Source organism: Physeter macrocephalus, chromosome 4, assembly GCF_002837175.3.
Source record: "Physeter macrocephalus isolate SW-GA chromosome 4, ASM283717v5, whole genome shotgun sequence".
Taxonomy (NCBI): Eukaryota; Metazoa; Chordata; class Mammalia; order Artiodactyla; family Physeteridae; genus Physeter; species Physeter macrocephalus.
In genome coordinates, this window is record NC_041217.1 from 87,524,698 (window position 1) to 87,544,712 (window position 20,015).

General features: G+C 41.0%; 1 protein-coding gene across 1 annotated transcript; it reads left to right on the forward strand.

The window, feature by feature from the left end:
- Nucleotides 1-2,226: 2,226 nt before the first annotated feature.
- GNAT2 (G protein subunit alpha transducin 2) lies at nt 2,227-18,218 on the forward strand. Its single transcript, XM_024119695.3, is given in 11 exon segments — nt 2,227-3,095; nt 4,819-4,861; nt 5,164-5,305; nt 6,045-6,202; nt 8,100-8,126; nt 8,128-8,226; nt 8,446-8,575; nt 10,262-10,415; nt 10,952-11,013; nt 11,233-11,316; nt 11,318-18,218. Coding segments are annotated over 11 exon segments (1,086 nt in total). The 5' UTR covers nt 2,227-2,977; the 3' UTR covers nt 11,387-18,218.
- The last annotated feature ends 1,797 nt before the right edge of the window (nt 18,219-20,015 follow it).

Below are 20,015 nucleotides of genomic sequence, written 5' to 3' on the forward strand. Positions count from 1 at the left end.
CTAAAAAATTTTGGGGGGTTATAAGGGCTGTGGACTAGGACACATGAGCTCTAGCTGCTTCTGATACTAACTTGTTTAGTAACATGTGGATCGCCTTTCTGTGCTTCAATTTCACTCACCTCTAAAATGGGAATAGCACCTACTCTACCAGGACACTGAACCCAAATGGGATAATAAAGGAGAACAGCCACAGGAAAGGCACAGGAGCTTAAGACAGGAGGCATCAGGATGGTCCATGCATAGTAGCGGGCAGGTCTGTGCAATTAGAGGGCAGGTGAGGGCCAGGAGTTCCCACAGTCAGCTTAGTAGTGGGAACTGGGAACCCAGCAAGCTAGGAAACAAGGAGAAGCAGCACAGAAGTTTGCTGAGGTGGTAGGTAAAAAAAGGAACAAGCTCAAACATGTTCCCCACTTGTGAAACAAGTCAGTGGTTCCTTTAACAATGCAAGTGCTGCTGTTACTGAGCTCATGCATTTGCCCATCTTTTTTTGCCCAACGTTCTTTCTCTGGCTGCTTTTGTGGGGTAGTGGAAAGAAAGATTGCCTGGTTTGTTTACAAAGCTATATGACCTTGAATAAAAGTTACTTAACCCTCAAGTCTCAGTTATCTGGTCTGTAATTTGGGGACAAGAGCACTTACCTTGAAGTCAGTGTGAGAATTAACTGAGATGAGCCACGTAAACTGTCCAGCAACAGTTCCTGGCAGTTCCTTGCTCTGAACAGTGCAGGGTGCAGCAGCTCTGGCCTAGGTATAAGTTACCAATATTGTGGGTAGGTTAGGCAGGGCTGGTGAGGTATCATTACTGAAACTTTATAGCCAAGATTCCAAGACAGTCACAATTTCAAAGACTCTCCTGTTTTCTCTCAAGTCAATAAGCACCTGCCAATTTTTGATTGGGAAAAGATGATCACCATGGAAGGCACCTTGGCGGCTGCCTTCTTCTCCATCAGCCCTGAGAGTCTGGGCTCCAGGCCCAGGGCTTCTCAGCCAGATGCCCAGATATGCAGGCGAGAGGTGGTGGGTAGGAGAAAGGTGATCAAGGATAGCTCAGGGTACCTGGTAGACGGGAAACCTAGGTTCTACCTCCCACTTTCTCAGTCTACCTGGCCACTGCTGCGCAATTCCACTCTAAAAGGAAAGAGCAAGTTAAATACTTGGAGCTCAGTGTTTCTCTGCATTGGCTGCGCATTAGAATCACCTGGGAAATTTTAAACTCTTCATGCCTGGACTGCGCTCCAGACCAGTTAAATCAGTATTTTTTTCTTTTTTAAAGTTCTCTGGGTAAATTCCAATATTCACCAAAAGCTGAGAACCACTGTTCTAGATCAGGGTTTTTCAAACTGTATTAGTTTTAGAATACAGTTTCTCAGGCTCTAGAATTGGCACTATTACTGGAACTTATTGATTCTAAAACACACTCTTTTAAAAACACACATATATTAACCTCTTTGAAATCAGAATGATCTTCCATTCAGTGCCATCTAAGATTTGATGAAATACAGAAACAAGCATCCCAGGTAATTCTTATGATTTGGCCAGTCTGAGGAAAAAACAGTTCTCTAGTACTCCCTAGGGCAGAGCTTTCCAATCTTTAGTATCCTTAGAGTCACCTGTGATCCTGTTAAAATGCAAGTTCCGAATCAGGTCTGTGTTAAGGCCTAAGATTCTGCACTTATAAGAAGCTCCCAGGTGATCTGTGCTGGGCCTTTCATCACAGTTTCGGTAGCAACATTCTTAAGTATGTCCCTCTGAGGAGCTTCCACGGCAACTCATTTAAGTAAACTGAAATAATTGGCATAGACAAGTATGACCAATGGAGAGAGTCTCTGATATGTCTGTGAGGCAGTTTGTAGGCTGTACGCTCATTTCTCCCTGGGAAGGGGCAGCTGCGATGAGAGCCACAGGAAGGGCTGCCCTGACCTTTGAGGAGCCAGAGGCTAGAGTCTAATTTCCCAAGGAAGCACTGTTATGTGAGGCAGCACAAACCCTCCACACTAAATACTAGCAAAGTTCACTTGCCAAGTGAAGTTAGGCCCCAGGTGGCTTTAGTGGGTAAGCAGCCTCGTTCTCTCTACCACATACCCTTTTTCCTTCTTTCCTTCACTCATCAAAACTTCATTGAGGATCCACTAATGAACCACAAGGTCTGAAGGATTCAAAGATGAATCAGATTTGGTACCTGACCTTCGGGGGAAGGAATTCAGTCTGGAGGAAACCCATCTGTAAAACAGACAATAATGAAGTGATTAAGTGCTAATAACAGGAGTATGTATAAAGAGATGAGCCAACATAAAGGAACAATGCTAATAGCTTCCTGGTGCAGCAGCCACTGGAGGAGCTGGAGGAAACATTTCTAATCTTTCCAAAAAGGGGTAAACCCCAAACAAAGATTCCTTGCCAGAACCGGCCTGCTATGATGGAAGAGTGTGCGTTGGTGCCTTGAAGCTGTGTAATCTGGAGTCTACACGTGGGGAAAGCTTCCTCTGTTTGTGTCTCTAATCTCTAGCTCTAAGATGCAAGTGAATCTAAGAAGGAAGAGACTTTTAGGGGATCAGTCCCTCAAAAGGATGGGGCAACCATTATCTTATTCCAGAGAGTTCCAGCATCTGCATCCTATCCTCCTGTGTCAGAATCCAGCACATCATTTCCCTAGTTAGAGAAACACTTGGGTCTTTGCCCTTTGTCATATTGAGCTCTTAATTGGCTCAACCCATCACATTGCTAGATATAAAGGCTACAATCCCTAGACTAAGTAGGTCTCTGGCTGGGGTACGTAGTCTCAGGCAAGACAGGCAGGGTACGAGAATACAGAGCCCGCTCCCTCACCCAGCTCCCTATAGACTGGCTTTTTAGGAGGACTAAGAAACTGATACATGATCCCATTTTACTTTTTCCTTATCTTCCATCTCTCAGATAGGAAACCCTAGAGGAGAAGCTTAAGGGCCAGGGGAAGCCACCAAGGAGGAGACGGCAGAAAGATGGGGAGTGGAGCCAGTGCTGAGGACAAAGAACTGGCCAAGAGGTCCAAAGAGCTAGAAAAGAAGCTGCAGGAGGATGCTGACAAGGAAGCCAAGACCATCAAGCTGCTATTGCTGGGTGAGCGAGATGGGAAGATGAGCCAGAGAAGGAGAAGGTACTGCTCCTTCCTGCTTATCCTGGATGGTAGGTGGGTTCTAGCCCACTGTGTGGGGAGGAGGGACAGAAGGTCATTTTTCCTCTCCCCATACAGTCTCAGGCTAGGGGATCAGGAGCTCTAGGGCTGAGCACAGCCACCCCAACGAGATGCAGAATGCCAAAGTTACTCTGGAACTGTTCTGCTCTTCCTTGAACCAGGAATAGTGTGTGAGGGCCAGGATGCACCCACCCATCTCCAAATTTAACCAAACCTAACACCTAACAACTTAGCAAATATCATCAACTCTGGGCTTGCAGACACTTACTGAATCTACAAACAGAAACTGAGTCAAGGACTCAGAAGAGGACAGTGGACTCAGAAGTCCTACCATATAATCAGTGTCATGTAGTCCCAAGGATAGGCCTAATGGTTCTTACCAAGTATACTGGTTCCTTCTCCTTGCTTTCAGTAAAAAAATTTGTAAAAATATTAGAAGTGGGGAGCCCTGAGTGGGGAGGAATGGAGTCTTTAGAGAAGTCCTTTCCTGGCTTTCTATTCAGCAGCTGCCTCTAAAGCCCCTGCCAGATGGGAGGCTCATCAGCTTGATGAGCTCCTAAGCAGATCACAGGTTTGTGCTGAAAAAAGAAAAGCACCTCAGTCGGTCAGAAATTGATCATGGCTGTAAACAGAGCCAAAACAATAGAGTTTGGGACACCTGGCTTAGGAAAAAACCCCAATGGTAGTACAGAGGTAGGCAAGCTGGAGCAGGTAGGATCTTTATAGCAGAAGACTGGCTGGCTGAGCTGGGTTTCCAAACCCATGAGGAGCCTGGGAACTACAGCCCCAAACTAAGGCACCTCCTTTCCCTCAGCTGATCTGTGGCATGGCCCTAAGGACACACTAAAGAGCACATCTCTGTAAGCAGACTCCAAGGAGCCCAGGAGGCTACAGAGGGGAAAGAGATGGCAAGGCCCCTGAGAGATCTTTTAAGCCTAAGCAGCTTTCTTCTACATTCAGGATAAGAAGCTTAGAGGGACCAAGCACAGGATAAGTGTGGGGGGGTTAAGGCATCAGGGATAGTATAGAGTGGGGGAGAGAGCTGAAGGGTATGCGGGTCTTTGATAGAGCGAGAGTGGGGTGTGAATGAGGATCTAAGAACATTTTAGTCAATAATGGAAACAGTAAGATAATGAAAAAAATAGTATTTCAGTGAGGAGATCCAGCTTTCTCCAATCCTGCCCCAAGCTCACTCTCCTGAGTAAAAATAGACAGAGTAGAAATGTGTTAAAGGAGTTCCCCTGAATCTATCAGTGGTTCTCAACGAGATCTTGTACATCCCCACCCCCACCCCAAGACACTTGGAAATGTCGAGAACATTTCTGGTCGTCACAGCTGGAAGACTGGAGTGCTACTGGCCTCTGCCAGGAGTGCTGCTAATCACCCTACAATGCACAGGACAGCCCTCCACAGAAAAAACCATCCAGCCCCAAGTGTCAATAATGCAGAGGTTGAGAAACTCTCCTCTAATTCCAGATCAAATGGCCTGAGCTCAAAGCTGGCAGAAACTGGGGCAGTAATCATCCCTATGTGTTCTCCCCTAACAAGGCTCCCAAGCGAGCAGTGGCTTGGACTTCTCACGGGCCATCTACTTGAGGGTTGGGGAGAGCCGGTGGAAATCTGAAGCATAAGCATTTCTCCCTGCAGGTGCTGGGGAGTCAGGAAAGAGCACTGTTGTCAAACAGATGAAGTGAGTAGGAACAAAGCCCCAAAGGACTGAGGTAGGGTGAAGAAGTCAGTAGAGCCAGTGGAAGCATGGAGGATAAAGGGCTCTTTATCTGGGTTCTTAAGGAACCCAGATGTAAAGGATATAAAGGATCTTATTCCCAATGTCCCTCATCTGCATGCCCCATGTCCCTCACTCTCCACTTCAGGACAGCAGTAAGAATAGAGAGATTGGGTTCTTATGACCCTTTAAATCCTCCCAGAGTCCCAATCCCTTAGGTCTGGTTACTCAGGTCCAACAAAGGGATGGGTGTCTCCTCCTTGCAGGATCATTCATCAGGATGGCTATTCACCAGAAGAATGCCTGGAGTACAAGGCCATCATCTATGGGAATGTGCTACAGTCCATCCTGGCTATCATCCGGGCCATGCCCACACTGGGCATTGACTTTGCTGAAGCAAGCTGTGCAGTACGTGGTTAATGTTATGTGTTTAAGGGTGGGAGGAAAGACTAATGAGGAGAATAGGCCAGTGGCCAATAAGCTATGAGGAAACATGGGTCAGAAAAAAGTTTATGTAACTAAAATCCCACTTGCTGAGCTTTAAATCTTTTTACTTCAGTCCTAGCAAAGCATGCAATTCCTACCTTTATAACAAATGTTTATTAAAAAAAAAATCTGCTCTCAGCTTCCTCTGCCTTTTGGTCTTATTTTACCATTTAAATTGTTCCCCTTAGATTCTTTGCCCTGGCTGTGGAACTTTTATAAGCCAAATTCCTAGTTCCAGTATTGTCCTTTTCCTAGATTTGAATCATTGAAAAAACAAAGGTGATAGGTTCCTGTCTATCATCTTGTCCATTTCATGGTCAATCTGGTCTTTAAACTTCCAATCTCCCTGCAGCAAACCACCCACATTTTGTGGCAGGACACTCACTTTTGGACTAAGGATGGAAGATGGAAACACCACAGAGGAAGCCCCTGGGACCTCTGTTATCCACTAGGCATCCCAGGACTGGATATATTGCCACCCTCTGCATCTCAGAAGCACCTTCAAAAATTAATCAGTGTTTATTTAGAATCTTTGCTGGACACCATCTCCACCTTAGGCTTTGGTTGCAATGCAAAATGCTTTCCTTTCAGCAGAATTCCCAAAAGCCTCCTGGAAAGCCATTATTCCCGTGTAATTCTCATCCTGGTTTCTGCCTTACAGGATGATGGGCGACAGCTCAACAACCTGGCTGACTCCATTGAGGAGGGCATTATGCCTCCCGAGCTGGTGGAGGTCATCAAGAAGTTGTGGAAGGATAGTGGGGTGCAAGCCTGCTTTGACAGAGCTGCAGAGTACCAGCTCAATGACTCGGCATCCTAGTAAGACTCTGATTGGGGAGGGGGTGGGATGAGGCGTCAGCAACCTTCTAGGAGAAATCACAGCCAGCCGAAAATTTTAGGCACTGACAGCTGGAGATCCAAGGACTGAATTCAGGCTGTATGCCTGTCTTATTAGGCTTGAGCAGTGTTTTACTATGCTTTGAATTTAATGCCTTTCCATTGGGACATTTGCCACAGTTCCCACCACTCTGTATTGCTTTACACTGGTTCACTGCAGCCTACAAAGCTAAAGACTCAAAATTCAAAACAGAGGTGCTCTGTTTAACAGCCCTCAGCCAGTCTTCTTAAATCAAACACGTAGCCTCTCCTTTCAGAATCATGAACACTAATACAGCCCTGCAGTTCTGCCACACACTCTCCTAGGAGGGATGATTCATCATGGCCCTCTCAGGGCTGAAATTTCTAGCTGGCAACACAGGCTCTACTTAAGCCACTAGCCTAAAATGAAAATCTCCTTCACCCATAGCATCTTATGTCAAGGTGCCAGGGCACAGGACACAAACTGCCAGGGCAAACCAAAGAAAGTTGGTCAGGGATTAGAGAGCACCAACTTTGCAAAGTTGGTCCCCAAAAGATAAGGTACACAGAGTTTATCAATCCTACCTCAAACAGCATGATATCATAGATGGGCATGAGCTTCAGAGTCAAACAGACCTGGGTTTAGCCCCTGTTTTATCACCTAATCTTATAATAAAGTTATCATTTACTGTCTCTGGAACACTCACTCACTTACTCAGGCCTAGGCACTGCTCAGTGCATTAGGTACACCTTTTCGTTTAATCTGCACAATATGCCTTTATGGTAGATAGTATTTGTTATTAGTCCTATTTATAGATGGAAAACCTGAGGTTCAGAGAAGTAAATTAACTTGCCCAAAGTCATATAGATAAATGGCAGAGGCTGGATTTAAATTCAGGTCTATTTGTCCAAAAAGTTGACTGTTTTTTTTACAATATACCACAATGCCTCTTGTCCTGGACAAGTTATTTAACTCTTCTGGATTTTTCCTTCATCTGTAAAATGGGATATGAAACTTGAAGGTTTATGAGGTTAAATGAGAACTTAAATGTGAAAATGTCTGGCATATAGTTAATTTGCCCTCCCTCTTTCTCTCAGTCCTCTCACTTCACATCTGCCGTTTTTTTTTTTTTTACTTTTTAATGGTAACTATCAAACAAATACAAAAGCAGAATAATACAATCAATCACATGGCTTCAACTGTTACCAACCGATAGCCACTCTTGTTTCATTTTATCTCCATTCCCCACTGGAATATTTTGAAGTAAACTCCAGATATATCATTTCATCCTAAAAATTTCACTATGTTATCTCTAAAAAATATTCTTAAAAAAAAAGAATCACAACATAATCATCACATCTAAATATTTAATAATTCCTTAATGTCATCAAATATCCAAGTCAGTGTTCATTCAAGTTTCCCCAATTATCTCAAATGTTTTCCCTTCAACTTGATTCAGGATATAAACAAGGTCCATGCATTGCACTGGTTCACATCTCATATATTTCTAAAATCTCTTTTAATCTACTCCTGCTTCTTGATGGAATTTTGGCACCCATTTAAACCACCAAGTCTCATTCAAGGGTCTAGAAAACCTTGTAGTCAGGTGAAACACAAGGAAAAGTTATCTGACTTGACTTAAATGGGACAGAACCTCTGCCTCAAATGGGCTTGTCCCACACTTCCTTTGGTAAGGACACAAGAGGCTTTGAAGGAGAGACTCCTAGATTTAACAATATAAATTCTAGGCTGGTTCTATCACTAAGTTAGCTATATGCCTTTGGGTAAAACCCTTCACCTTTCTTGACTTTGGCTGTGGAAAATTTAATATTATCAATGCCAATCACTTTTTTCCAGCTACCTGAATCAATCAGACCAAATTACAGCCCGACTACCTCCCTAATGAGCAAGATGTGCTACGATCCAGAGTCAAAACCACAGGCATCATTGAGACCAAGTTTTCTGTCAAAGACTTGAACTTCAGGTGAGTACATGGTTCCCTGGAAGCATGTCAGATACCCAAAAAGGGACGTAGGTATGCTTCTTGGCTTTCACAAAAGCCCAGTCAGACTTCCCCCTACTTCTCCCCCTTTCCTTTCCACTTCCCATCTTACAGCTAACTGGCCCCAGAGTTGCCACCTCTGTGGGGTAAACACCAAGTGCATGTGGGTATACGTTTGAAAACAGGTGTTTCTTCTCTCAGGATGTTTGATGTGGGAGGGCAGAGATCAGAGAGAAAGAAGTGGATCCACTGCTTTGAGGGAGTCACCTGCATCATTTTCTGTGCAGCCCTCAGTGCCTATGATATGGTGCTGGTGGAAGATGACGAAGTGGTGAGTCACCTTTGCACCAAGCAGCTTTGCTAATTCCCCTGTGACCCTTCCTCTAAACTTTGTGTCACTCCATTACCCCAACTTGGGTGATTTCAGCTAACACTAATAGTCTAGCAGTCTTCTAGCAGACCAATGTCTCAGGCAAATAATTCTAGAAAAACCTCTTCTGCAGGTTCTAGGTTAGCACTTTAGAGCTCCAGATTTACTGAGAGCTTGGTCTCCGATTAGACATCCAAGTATTACTTGGGACATCAAAAATCTCATAAGAGAAACTGAGTATTAAAGGGATAAGTGATCATTAACTTGGCAATGCAAAGGAGTTACACTTAGCAGTCTCCCAGGCTGCCTATGGAAGTAAAGGATAGGAGATGAAAATGATAGAGCAGAAAGAACAACGTACGATGTGTATCTTTATGCAACATGATAGAGGGGTTGCATACTAACCTCACTTGGAAGCCTAAATATATACTCAGTGTCAACAGGACTACAGAGAGACTGGCAAACCAGTTTTCTCACATGCCACTTGAATTGGCAGCTGGAGAACTACCAGAGGGTGGTTCTCTTGAGCCTATGGAGTTTTACAAGACAGGAGCTCTGCAGGAACAGTGTCAGCCCATCCAGGTACCTTCCAAGTTTAAGATAGGGCATGTCAAAGGCATGGAAAACGCCAATTCTACATATGCGTCTGCTCTATAAACGGAGGCCCACAGTTTACTGATAGAAGACAAAGCTTCTATCCTTCTATCCCCCGCTCCAGTTCTTCTCCCTTCTCCTTAGTAGTTCAGATTCACATTAGAGCACTCTGAATATCTTTTAGCCAAAATGTCTTACAGGGCCATTCATTTTCCAAGATCTCTTCCATTTTTAACCTTGAAGTCTAGAAGGTCTTAAAGGGTTTTTATAGGAGTATAAACAATGAGAAAAGGCTACTAATTAGTTTTGTTTATTAGGTGAAAAGATTGAGCCCAAGTCAGCTAATAGCACACTTCAAGACCCTAAAGGTCTACTCCCTAACAATAGGCTGGTTTGGGGCACTGGGTAACCTCTGGACTCTGCAGATTATAGCACTACTTCTCACTCATTGAAAGTGGCAATCAGAGAAGGAAATAAGGTAGAAGTGCTTGTGCTGTGGCATTGGGAAATTCTTTAGCCCTTACCATTTGGCACAAGGGCCAAATAATCCCTATTATGTTCCTGCCTGAACTGAGATCTGCGACTTTATAACAGAAGCCTATCAAAATCATCCTGGAGATGTATGTGGACATGTTAACTTGGGCCCAGTTTCAACCCAGAATCAGCAGCCCTTAAGGATATCAAAGTCCTAAGCTGTGCCCTGGTTGCCAAAGATCTGCATAACATTTACTGTACATGTATACACCACCTACTATCATGAACACTATACATACATGATCTCATCTAACTTTCATAATAATCCTGAGATAGGGAAACTGAGACTCAGAAAAGCTCAGTACTTTCCCCCAAATCATACAGTTGTGATATAAAGAGGATTAGAAGGAAATCAGATCTCTTTGGCTCTACTCTACCACACTAAGAAAGAGATAAGCTGTTCCCTATCTTTCCTTTTACATTTGGAACACTGGTTTCTTCAAGGGGAGCAAGAACAGGAAGTAGACAGATATCCCATAAGCCCAACCTGGTATCTCTGATGGTGTTTCCTCTTACTAGAATCGTATGCATGAGTCACTGCACCTGTTCAACAGTATATGCAACCACAAGTTCTTTGCAGCTACTTCCATTGTCCTCTTTCTCAACAAGAAGGACCTCTTTGAGGAAAAAATCAAGGAAGTCCATCTCAGCATTTGTTTTCCAGAGTATGATGGTAAGGGCCAGGGGCTGGAGACAATTCTTTCATAGTAACGACAGGTGGCTGCCTCATTTCCTATACCAAGGAGACATAAAGGAACTTGTCTTTAAGGAGTAGTAAGTGTAACTCCTCTGCTTTGCCAAGTCGATGATCCCTTATCCCTTTAATATTCAGTTCCTCTTATGAGCTTTATAATGTCCAAGTGATATTTGGATGTCTAACCCGAGAAACTTGAGCATTCAGTTAGAGGTTTAAATTCAGATGTCTCTGGAATAGAGCAGACATTAGATTCAGGAGACCCACCGACTGTTCAGATGATAACTGCCAGAAACCAAGGGTGGAGACATAGAGACACCTCTCCTCAACTTCTTTGCTCAACTCAAGTGGGAAACACTAGAGTGCAATAAAGGAGAGGGCCCTCCCTCTAAAAATAGGCCCCCAACTGCAGCTGTCTAATACAACATTTCAAAGATCAAGTGAGTCACTTAAAAAGTGAGCAACTAAGAAGGGTTAATTTATCCCACGTTTTCACTAGTTTTCTGGAAAACCAGGGAACAACTCTTACGAGGATGCAGGGAATTATATCAAGAGTCAATTCCTTGGGGCTTCCCTGGTGGCGCAGTGGTTGCGCGTCCGCCTGCCGATGCAGGGGAACCGGGTTCGCGCCCCGGTCCAGGAGGATCCCACATGCCGCGGAGCGGCTGGGCCCGTGAGCCATGGCCGCTGGGCCTGCGCGTCCGGAGCCTGTGCTCCGCAACGGGAGAGGCCACAACAGAGGAAGGCTCGCATACCACAAAAAAAAAAAAAAAAAAAAAAAAAAAAAAAAAAAAAGAGTCAATTCCTTGACCTCAACATGAGAAAAGATGTCAAAGAAATCTACAGTCACATGACCTGTGCCACAGACACACAGAATGTCAAAATTTGTATTTGATGCAGTTACAGATATTATCATCAAAGAAAACCTCAAGGACTGTGGACTCTTCTAATTCTCACCATTCCTCAAGTATATGTTCTATAAACAGGTTCAGAATCTGGGTAATTTCAAGCAGAAAATTTTAGGTCAATATACCATGACAAGAATACATCCATTCTCCCTTGGAGATGGAGTATGTATGAATGCAATTGTGTCCCATATGTTCTTTTAAAAGTGGGATAGCTAGTACAGTTTAAAGAATGCAGGCCAGGAATCAGAAGACCCAGGTTCCAGTACTGGTTCTGCCAACTTACTACAAAAATGTAAATATTTCATTTCTCTGAGGCTTGAGTTCCTCATCTATAAAATGAAGATAACTTCTCTATACTACTTTACAGGGTTATTCTAATGATCACAAACATAACTGAAGGAGGGGAAGGCACATAAAAGCTGTGTGGTTAGTGACAGAAAGAAATCCTATATAAAAGCTCCCATTTATGAAATTCAACACCAGGTTTTTAGATGAATTATCTCAAACAAAAAAGCAAACCTTCCCTGCAGTCTGCAAAAAAACTAATTAAAAAAAGAACCTCACTAAACCTACCACCCCTTTTTACTAACAGACCTTTATGTGCCTTAGCTCAGAGACCTGAATCACCAGATAGAAGATGTGAGTTTCTTAGTTTCTAAGGTACACATACAGAAAGGATTTTTTTTTTTTTGGCCGCTCGCACTGTTTGCAGGATCTTAGTTCCCCAACCAGGGATTGAACCCCAGCCCTCGGCAGTGAAAGCGCAGAGTCCTAACCACTGGACCTCCAGGGGATTCCCAAAAATGATTTTTATTAAGCACAGATTATCCCTCTGCTCCCAAACTGCCACAAAGACTGTGTTTCCTATATCTCTGTAAGTATAGGGATACTTATCCCTGTAAGTAACTTTATCAGCTATACTGAATAAACTTGGAGGACAGAACACACTCCCACTTGGAGTATTAATGATTTTATTGCTGCCACTTCTCTATCACAGAATTTAGAATAAGTGAGCAATCCTAAAATCCTTGTTTCAACCACTACATGTTTCAGGAGAACAAAAAAGGCAGGTGATTTTGCTTTAGGCACTGAAAATCTTTGCAGTTGGGTCCATGAGATGCCTGGCTGAAAACAACATCTCCCCAAACAGGCCAACAATTAAATTATTCCCTGAACTCCTTTGGGGGGAAACAAAGCTTGTATTTATCTTGACAGGAGGTGGTGAAGTCAAGTATAGATTTAGCATTTACAACTACTAGTGAGGAAAGCTCTGGGCATCCAAGATTTAGTATATAAAAGAAAGTGTCAATTAAAATGAATATCTGCTCCTTGCCAAAAACACACATTCACACTTAGGCTACTACTAGCAATATTGATACTAGAGAGCCATATGAGCTTGAAATACACTGAAGAATACATTTGCAGCTGTTAAAATTGGATTCATTTAATAGTCTTTCCGATTCCTTGAAGAGAAACCAACTTGGGAAAATTACCAGAAAAATAAGGAAAACTACTCTGCCTACCGCCGATTAAAAAACAAGCCGAAGAAAAAAATCTGGGTAAGACTTCTTGCAACCAAGCACTGTTCACGGACTATACTAAAGGGCACGCTCCAACGATCACTAACCTCTTTGCTTTAACTCAACATATAGGGGCTCTGAGTCTTTTTTTTTTTGGTATCATAGATCCCTCTGGCAGTCTGATGAAACCTATGGACCTCTTCTCAGAGTATTTAAAAATGCATAAAATAAAATTCAGAGAATTACAAAGGAAACCAACATACTGAACCCAGTTTTATCTTTGGAGTTCTGAAGCCCCAGGTTAAGAATCTTTGCTATAGCTATGATCTTATCTATTCAGGGCCCAGATGTAACTTTTCCCATTTATTCTACCTTCAGGTAGGGTAGCCCCACCTACCCCCAAATCATGCCAGATTATTTGCTTCTTCTATTAACTTTTCCTTGATCTTTGACTCTAGGCAGGAATTGGTTATGGGCCAAACTGTAAAAGTCCAACCCAGGCTCCTCGGTTATTAATGTTCATATAGAACCTGCCCTACAGTACTAGCATGAAAACAAAGCCAGTGGGACAGGTCTTCTGGTAGAACAATCTCTAGCAGAATAAAACATGGCTGTATTTTAGTTTTCTTTTGCTCTGGTAGACATCCCAACTTTTAACTGGTTTATAAACAAATTCACACAAGCCACCTTATATGCACTTTGCAAAAAGGTTACCTTGGAGGCTTGATGGGGAAGCAGCAGTACTTAAAAGCAACACTTCTACAGCTGCTATACTGAAGTTAGGATCTGGTTATTCATCTTATAATATTTTCAAGCTAAAACTCTTCTGGTGAGTCTACACAGAATAAAAACAGGGGGCCTTGGTCATCCATTCTCTTGTTCCTTAGAACAAAGTCAAAATAATTTCCCGAAGCTCTTAGCCAACACCGGGATGTTCTCTGAGTAAAGGTAAGAGGACTTCAAATGTTCTGGATAAGCTTCCAAAAAAGGCATTAATCCTTAACTGCAGCTTCACTGTTTGTCAGGCCCAGAGATGGTTCCCAAACCTCATACTATTAGAGACAACTCCACTGGTACTTCTCCTACCCAACTGGCTTATTTTTATCTCATGGACATTTTGATTGTGTGCATGAAAAGTTCTCTTTGCATAAAACAGCTGTTAGAAAGCTTAAAACCAAAATCATGCCATATACTCACTCTGCTGTCTATATCTGTCTTCTTTTGCTTCATTTTAAATTTATACTGTTGAATTTTATATCATCAGAAATTGTTTTTTTGTAACAAGATAGGTCAGAAACTAATACTCAACCCTATTTTCACGTACTGCAATCTTAATTCTTAAAACGATAAAGCTAGAAGAAACTTAAAATATTCCAGGTCCACTAGCAATTTATAGATAAGAAACTGAGGCCAAGGGAGGTGGAGAGTCTTCATCAAGATCACACTGCTAGGAAGTAGCAGAACTAGAACTCCAAAACAGGTCTTCTGAATCCAAAGCCAGTGGTCTTTCTATATGCACCATGATACAAACAGCCCACCATACACTATAACGAAAAAGTCAATTTTCTCATTCTCCTAAGCTCCTTCTATTCCCAAACAAATCCTTGGTTATTTTAAAATTATGCGGTGTCTAAATCATAGATATTTAACAAAATCATCTCCACACTAAATACAAATTGGTCTCAAAATGGAATGTGAAATTAGCATAAAACAGTAAAAGTATAAATAGCTTTGTTTGTTGAAGGTATAATTTTCTGTTCTTATACTTAGACGGCAGAGACTGTAACACACTTCCCTTGCATTGCATGATTAGACATTGATGAAAGTAAGCCAAGTGTAAATTAAGTTCCATTTCATATAAATCTGATGACAGTTGCTTTTTTTTCTTATAAAAATATGATTGACTCAAAAGGACAAATACAGTATGATTCCACTTATATGAAGTACCTAAAGTAGTCAAATTTATAAAGACAGAAATTATAATGGAAATGGGGAATTATTATTTAATAGGTATGGTTTCAGTTTGGGAAGATGAGAAAAGTTTTGGAGATGAATGGTAGTAATGTTGTATAATGATGTGAATGTACTTAGTACTACTGAACTATACTCTTAAAAATAATTAAAATGGCAAATTTTATGTTATGTACATTTTAACACAATAAAAAAATGGAAAAAATATAATTGGAAATGTGCTTTTATGTTTCTGTCAATTAAAGGAGGAATAAAAGCAGCATAAAAATTCAGTCTAAAAATTCAGTATAACTATAAAAAACACATTTACTTGTAACAGTTCTTACTCTGATTAAAAAAAAAATCACATACCCCCAATAGTTCAAATCTGGGTGGCCCCATCCCCAAGGTGAAAAATAACAGCATTCAAAAACCACTCTATACTTGGAGATGTGCCGTAGACCAAAGTGTGCCGGCCATGCTGGGTGGAGAAGGTGGTGAAGGGTGAAGAGCTCTTACCTCCCACTTCCCTCTCTACCCGGCACAGCCCCCGGAGCACAGATTCCAGCAGGACTTCAGTGTTGGGCCAGGGACTGCAAGTGTGCCAGAGCCTCTGGTGATCCTGCTAGGTAAACGCGTGAAGACATCTCTGTGAGGTCAAACAGATACACTGCAGACTGCAGGAACTTTTCTTTCCTTTGGTCATGGAAAAGTAAGCACCAGTTTGAATAGAAAATAAAGAACTGGATTTAAATGCAAAACAAAGACCTTTTCACCCTGCTTCGCAAAATATAGGGTAATTTGTAGTTGAACTTCATTTCAGGTTTTCGAAATGAATATGGGAAAAGTGATGCTGAGAAAAGACAACCAGCTACAATGAACACATTTGTTGGTATTGTCTTAGGTTACCTTTTTTTGCAGTGGAGTACAATCTTGAGTATCATAAAGAATATTTACAAAACACTTTTAAATGTGTTATTTCTATTTGATCAGAACCATAGAATATCACAGCTAGAAGAAATAATTTAGTCTGTCTTTAGATGAGGGATATAAGACTGAAAGATTTCATAGCTAGCTGGAAGCAGGGAAAAGACCAGAACCCAGCACATCAAGCAACTCTCCAACTTCAAAAGAGTCTGAGGACCTTAATCTTACATAAGCAAGAAAAAACAGGTAATTTTTTATGATTTGTTATGTCTACTGGGATTTTCTCTTACATATAAACAAGCCTCTCAGTAAAAATGTTTGGATAACCCAAAGGAATATGGCCGGAGGTGGGGGTGGAGGGTAAGAAGACAGGATAAACCAGGTTGTACAGAACTTAATATGCCAGCTGTCAAAGATCTCACAGCTTAGTGAACGCTAACACACTGAGATGGTGTATCCCAGAAGTATGTTTACTAATATTTGATTATTTCTACTACCATGTTGATTCCCACCAGATTTCAGGAAGGGAGAACATATACGACTGGGCATACAAAGATTTTATATTATATTTGACTCCTCAATCATTCCCCTTACCTACCCCCTTCCCAAACTCTCTCAAGAAGACTTTCATGCTATAGCTAGCTTTGTTCTTTTATCTACCAACTGTAAATGAATATTCATGTTATTACACACAGTTACCTTTGTCAGAGGATTCTATCTTTACTTTGGTATATCTTTCAATTTTCACTGAATAAATAAATGGAGTGAAATAAACAAAAGAAAAGTTTGGAAACCACAAGTTTCTTGTTTTGCCTTAATTTTATATAAAAACAAAATACTCTATCTAAAATGTAGGAACGTTCTTTGACCAAACAGTCCTCATACTAATTTTCTGGGTGAAAGCACTTTAAGTCATGTAGGTGCTTTATACTTAATGGCAAATAAAAAATAACTTAGTCATTCACTAGTGATTTTGAGGTTGTCTACTATTTGGGTTGATCTTTAATATAAGGTCTATTCAGTTGTCCCCAAATATTGGCCCAGGTTGGCTGCATCAGAACCACCTGAGGAATTTATTTTAAAAATACATATTCCCAGGACCTGGCTCAGACATTTTAATTGAGTAGAGTTTAGCCAGAGAATCTGTATGTTAATCTTGCACCTCAGGTATCTACTGCTGCATAATATTCCATATTATCTCTTATTCCTGAGAGACTTGAGTAAAGCCAGGTGTAGGCCTGACATAATATCAGAAAATAACCATCCTGTCCTGATTTGTTCTGAAATATGCTTTCCTCAGCAGAAGTAACTCATAAAAGGTTATGAGAAAACTGGGGGGTGGGAATGGGGATTTAATTAAAACCTAAACCAAGGTAAAAAGGAACAAGGATCTTGACCATCCTGGAAGTTAGTTCTCCAGTACGCCTCACTTAAATCTTTTACTTTCTGATAGTTCATAGTAAGAGCAACTTTCAGTTCCAGGCCGCTAAGCAGCCTGGTTTTCTCTTGTGTTTGGTGGCCATAAAGTTATACGGAGAGCTGTGGCTGGTCCAGGTCAGATCTCTGATTTGTACTTTGAAGTCTAAACTGGAACACAAAAATTACCTGGCAGTACTTGGAAACTGAGATAATTTTGTTCTTAAAGTCAGTGTCACATATGAAAGATTTCACAGGTAATATCAGTGAGTAGAGGGCTGTTGTTTTTTGAACATCTAGAAGGGAAAAAAATCAAAGACACATTTTTAATTGGATGAGAAACTAACTTTCCCTTATATGTAACTGCCAATACAGCAAGGAGCTCTGCAACAGGAAACTCCAGAACTATGCTAAGCAAATGGATAAATATAAAAAGTAACTAATCAGGTCAGGCAAGCAATGTCCAAAGAAAGTCACAGCTACAAATCAGAGAACAGTGGCCAGGATATAAGAATAACAGGTGGGCAAATAAATTAGAAGAACCAGCAGTTATTCCTAAATACTCCATAATGTGCATATAATAAAACACAAATATAATACATAAGAGAATAAAAAATAAACAAGGGAAGAAAACAGCTTTTTAAAATTTGGTCCATCTATTCTTAGAATGCAGCACCTTGTGAAAAATAACAACCCATCAGTATGATACACTGAACTAGAGGTTTAGAATTCAAACTGTCCAAGGTGAAAATGACATTTCAAGATCCACTTATGAATAACTGTAAAAATTCTTGGAATTTTCATGCCAGGAGGTGAAATTTGTTGCAAGGCTGAAATTATAAGGTTAGGGAAGACTGGCCATTAAGGAGCAGAATACTTCCTCTTTACATAGAGCCTAATGGATGGCAATTCTACAGCCCAGAGTTTTAATCAGGTGGAGAAGATGTGACTGTCAACAAAATAAAGGTACTGTTACAATCCTTCCTGCTAGTGTCTGTTTACTGTCCTTTATTCGTTAAAATTTAATTTTCTTAGATGTGCTGATTTCTTACATGGTCCAAAGACTGGGCACCTATTAAAACCTAAACCAAGGTAAAAAGGAACAAGGATCTTGACCATCCTGGAAGTTAGTTCTCCAGTACGCCTCACTTAAATCTTTTACTTTCTGATAGTTCATAGTAAGAGCAACTTTCAGTTCCAGGCCGCTAAGCAGCCTGGTTTTCTCTTGTGTTTGGTGGCCATAAAGTTATACGGAGAGCTGTGGCTGGTCCAGGTCAGATCTCTGATTTGTACTTTGAAGTCTAAACTGGAACACAAAAATTACCTGGCAGTACTTGGAAACTGAGATAATTTTGTTCTTAAAGTCAGTGTCACATATGAAAGATTTCACAGGTAATATCAGTGAGTAGAGGGCTGTTGTTTTTTGAACATCTAGAAGGGAAAAAAATCAAAGACACATTTTTAATTGGATGAGAAACTAACTTTCCCTTATATGTAACTGCCAATACAGCAAGGAGCTCTGCAACAGGAAACTCCAGAACTATGCTAAGCAAATGGATAAATATAAAAAGTAACTAATCAGGTCAGGCAAGCAATGTCCAAAGAAAGTCACAGCTACAAATCAGAGAACAGTGGCCAGGATATAAGAATAACAGGTGGGCAAATAAATTAGAAGAACCAGCAGTTATTCCTAAATACTCCATAATGTGCATATAATAAAACACAAATATAATACATAAGAGAATAAAAAATAAACAAGGGAAGAAAACAGCTTTTTAAAATTTGGTCCATCTATTCTTAGAATGCAGCACCTTGTGAAAAATAACAACCCATCAGTATGATACACTGAACTAGAGGTTTAGAATTCAAACTGTCCAAGGTGAAAATGACATTTCAAGATCCACTTATGAATAACTGTAAAAATTCTTGGAATTTTCATGCCAGGAGGTGAAATTTGTTGCAAGGCTGAAATTATAAGGTTAGGGAAGACTGGCCATTAAGGAGCAGAATACTTCCTCTTTACATAGAGCCTAATGGATGGCAATTCTACAGCCCAGAGTTTTAATCAGGTGGAGAAGATGTGACTGTCAACAAAATAAAGGTACTGTTACAATCCTTCCTGCTAGTGTCTGTTTACTGTCCTTTATTCGTTAAAATTTAATTTTCTTAGATGTGCTGATTTCTTACATGGTCCAAAGACTGGGCACCTAAATTCTGAAACATGATCCACCACAAATCTCCAGTATTCTCCACCAAAAGGACACAGGCAATTTTTCACTTCTTTGATTACAAACATCAATCCTTTTTCTCCAGGCTAATAGATATGAGGTTTTCATTCCCACATTCTGGCTCTGCTGTAAGAAAAGACCTTTTAATTCAAAATATTGATACAACAGTGATTTGTAAGGATGAGGATCAGAATCACCTTTTTAAAATTACAGAATGCCAGCCCACCAGCCAAGAGTCAATCTCTGAGATGGATCCAGGTGATTTGGACTTAAGGCATATTTGAAAACCACTGACTGAAACTGTGTCCCTGTGTCCTTAAGGAATGTGCACTTTGATAAATTATTTGGCATAGGGGGGTAGGAGGTGATCCTCATGTAAACACAGGACAAACGTAAATGGTGTAGAGGCAAAAATGTGGAGAACTACTGTTTTTCATTAACAGAAGGGCTAAAAAATTAACATATCAGACAGACGTATTCAAATGAAAATACAAAATGCATTTCAAAGTATTAAATTTTTTGGATTATGCCTTATTTTGTGTTATCAACACCATCCCATTAGCCCAGACTATAGAAAGACTACAGTTAAACCAACATTCTACCAGTTCCCATTTCCAGATGATCCTATAT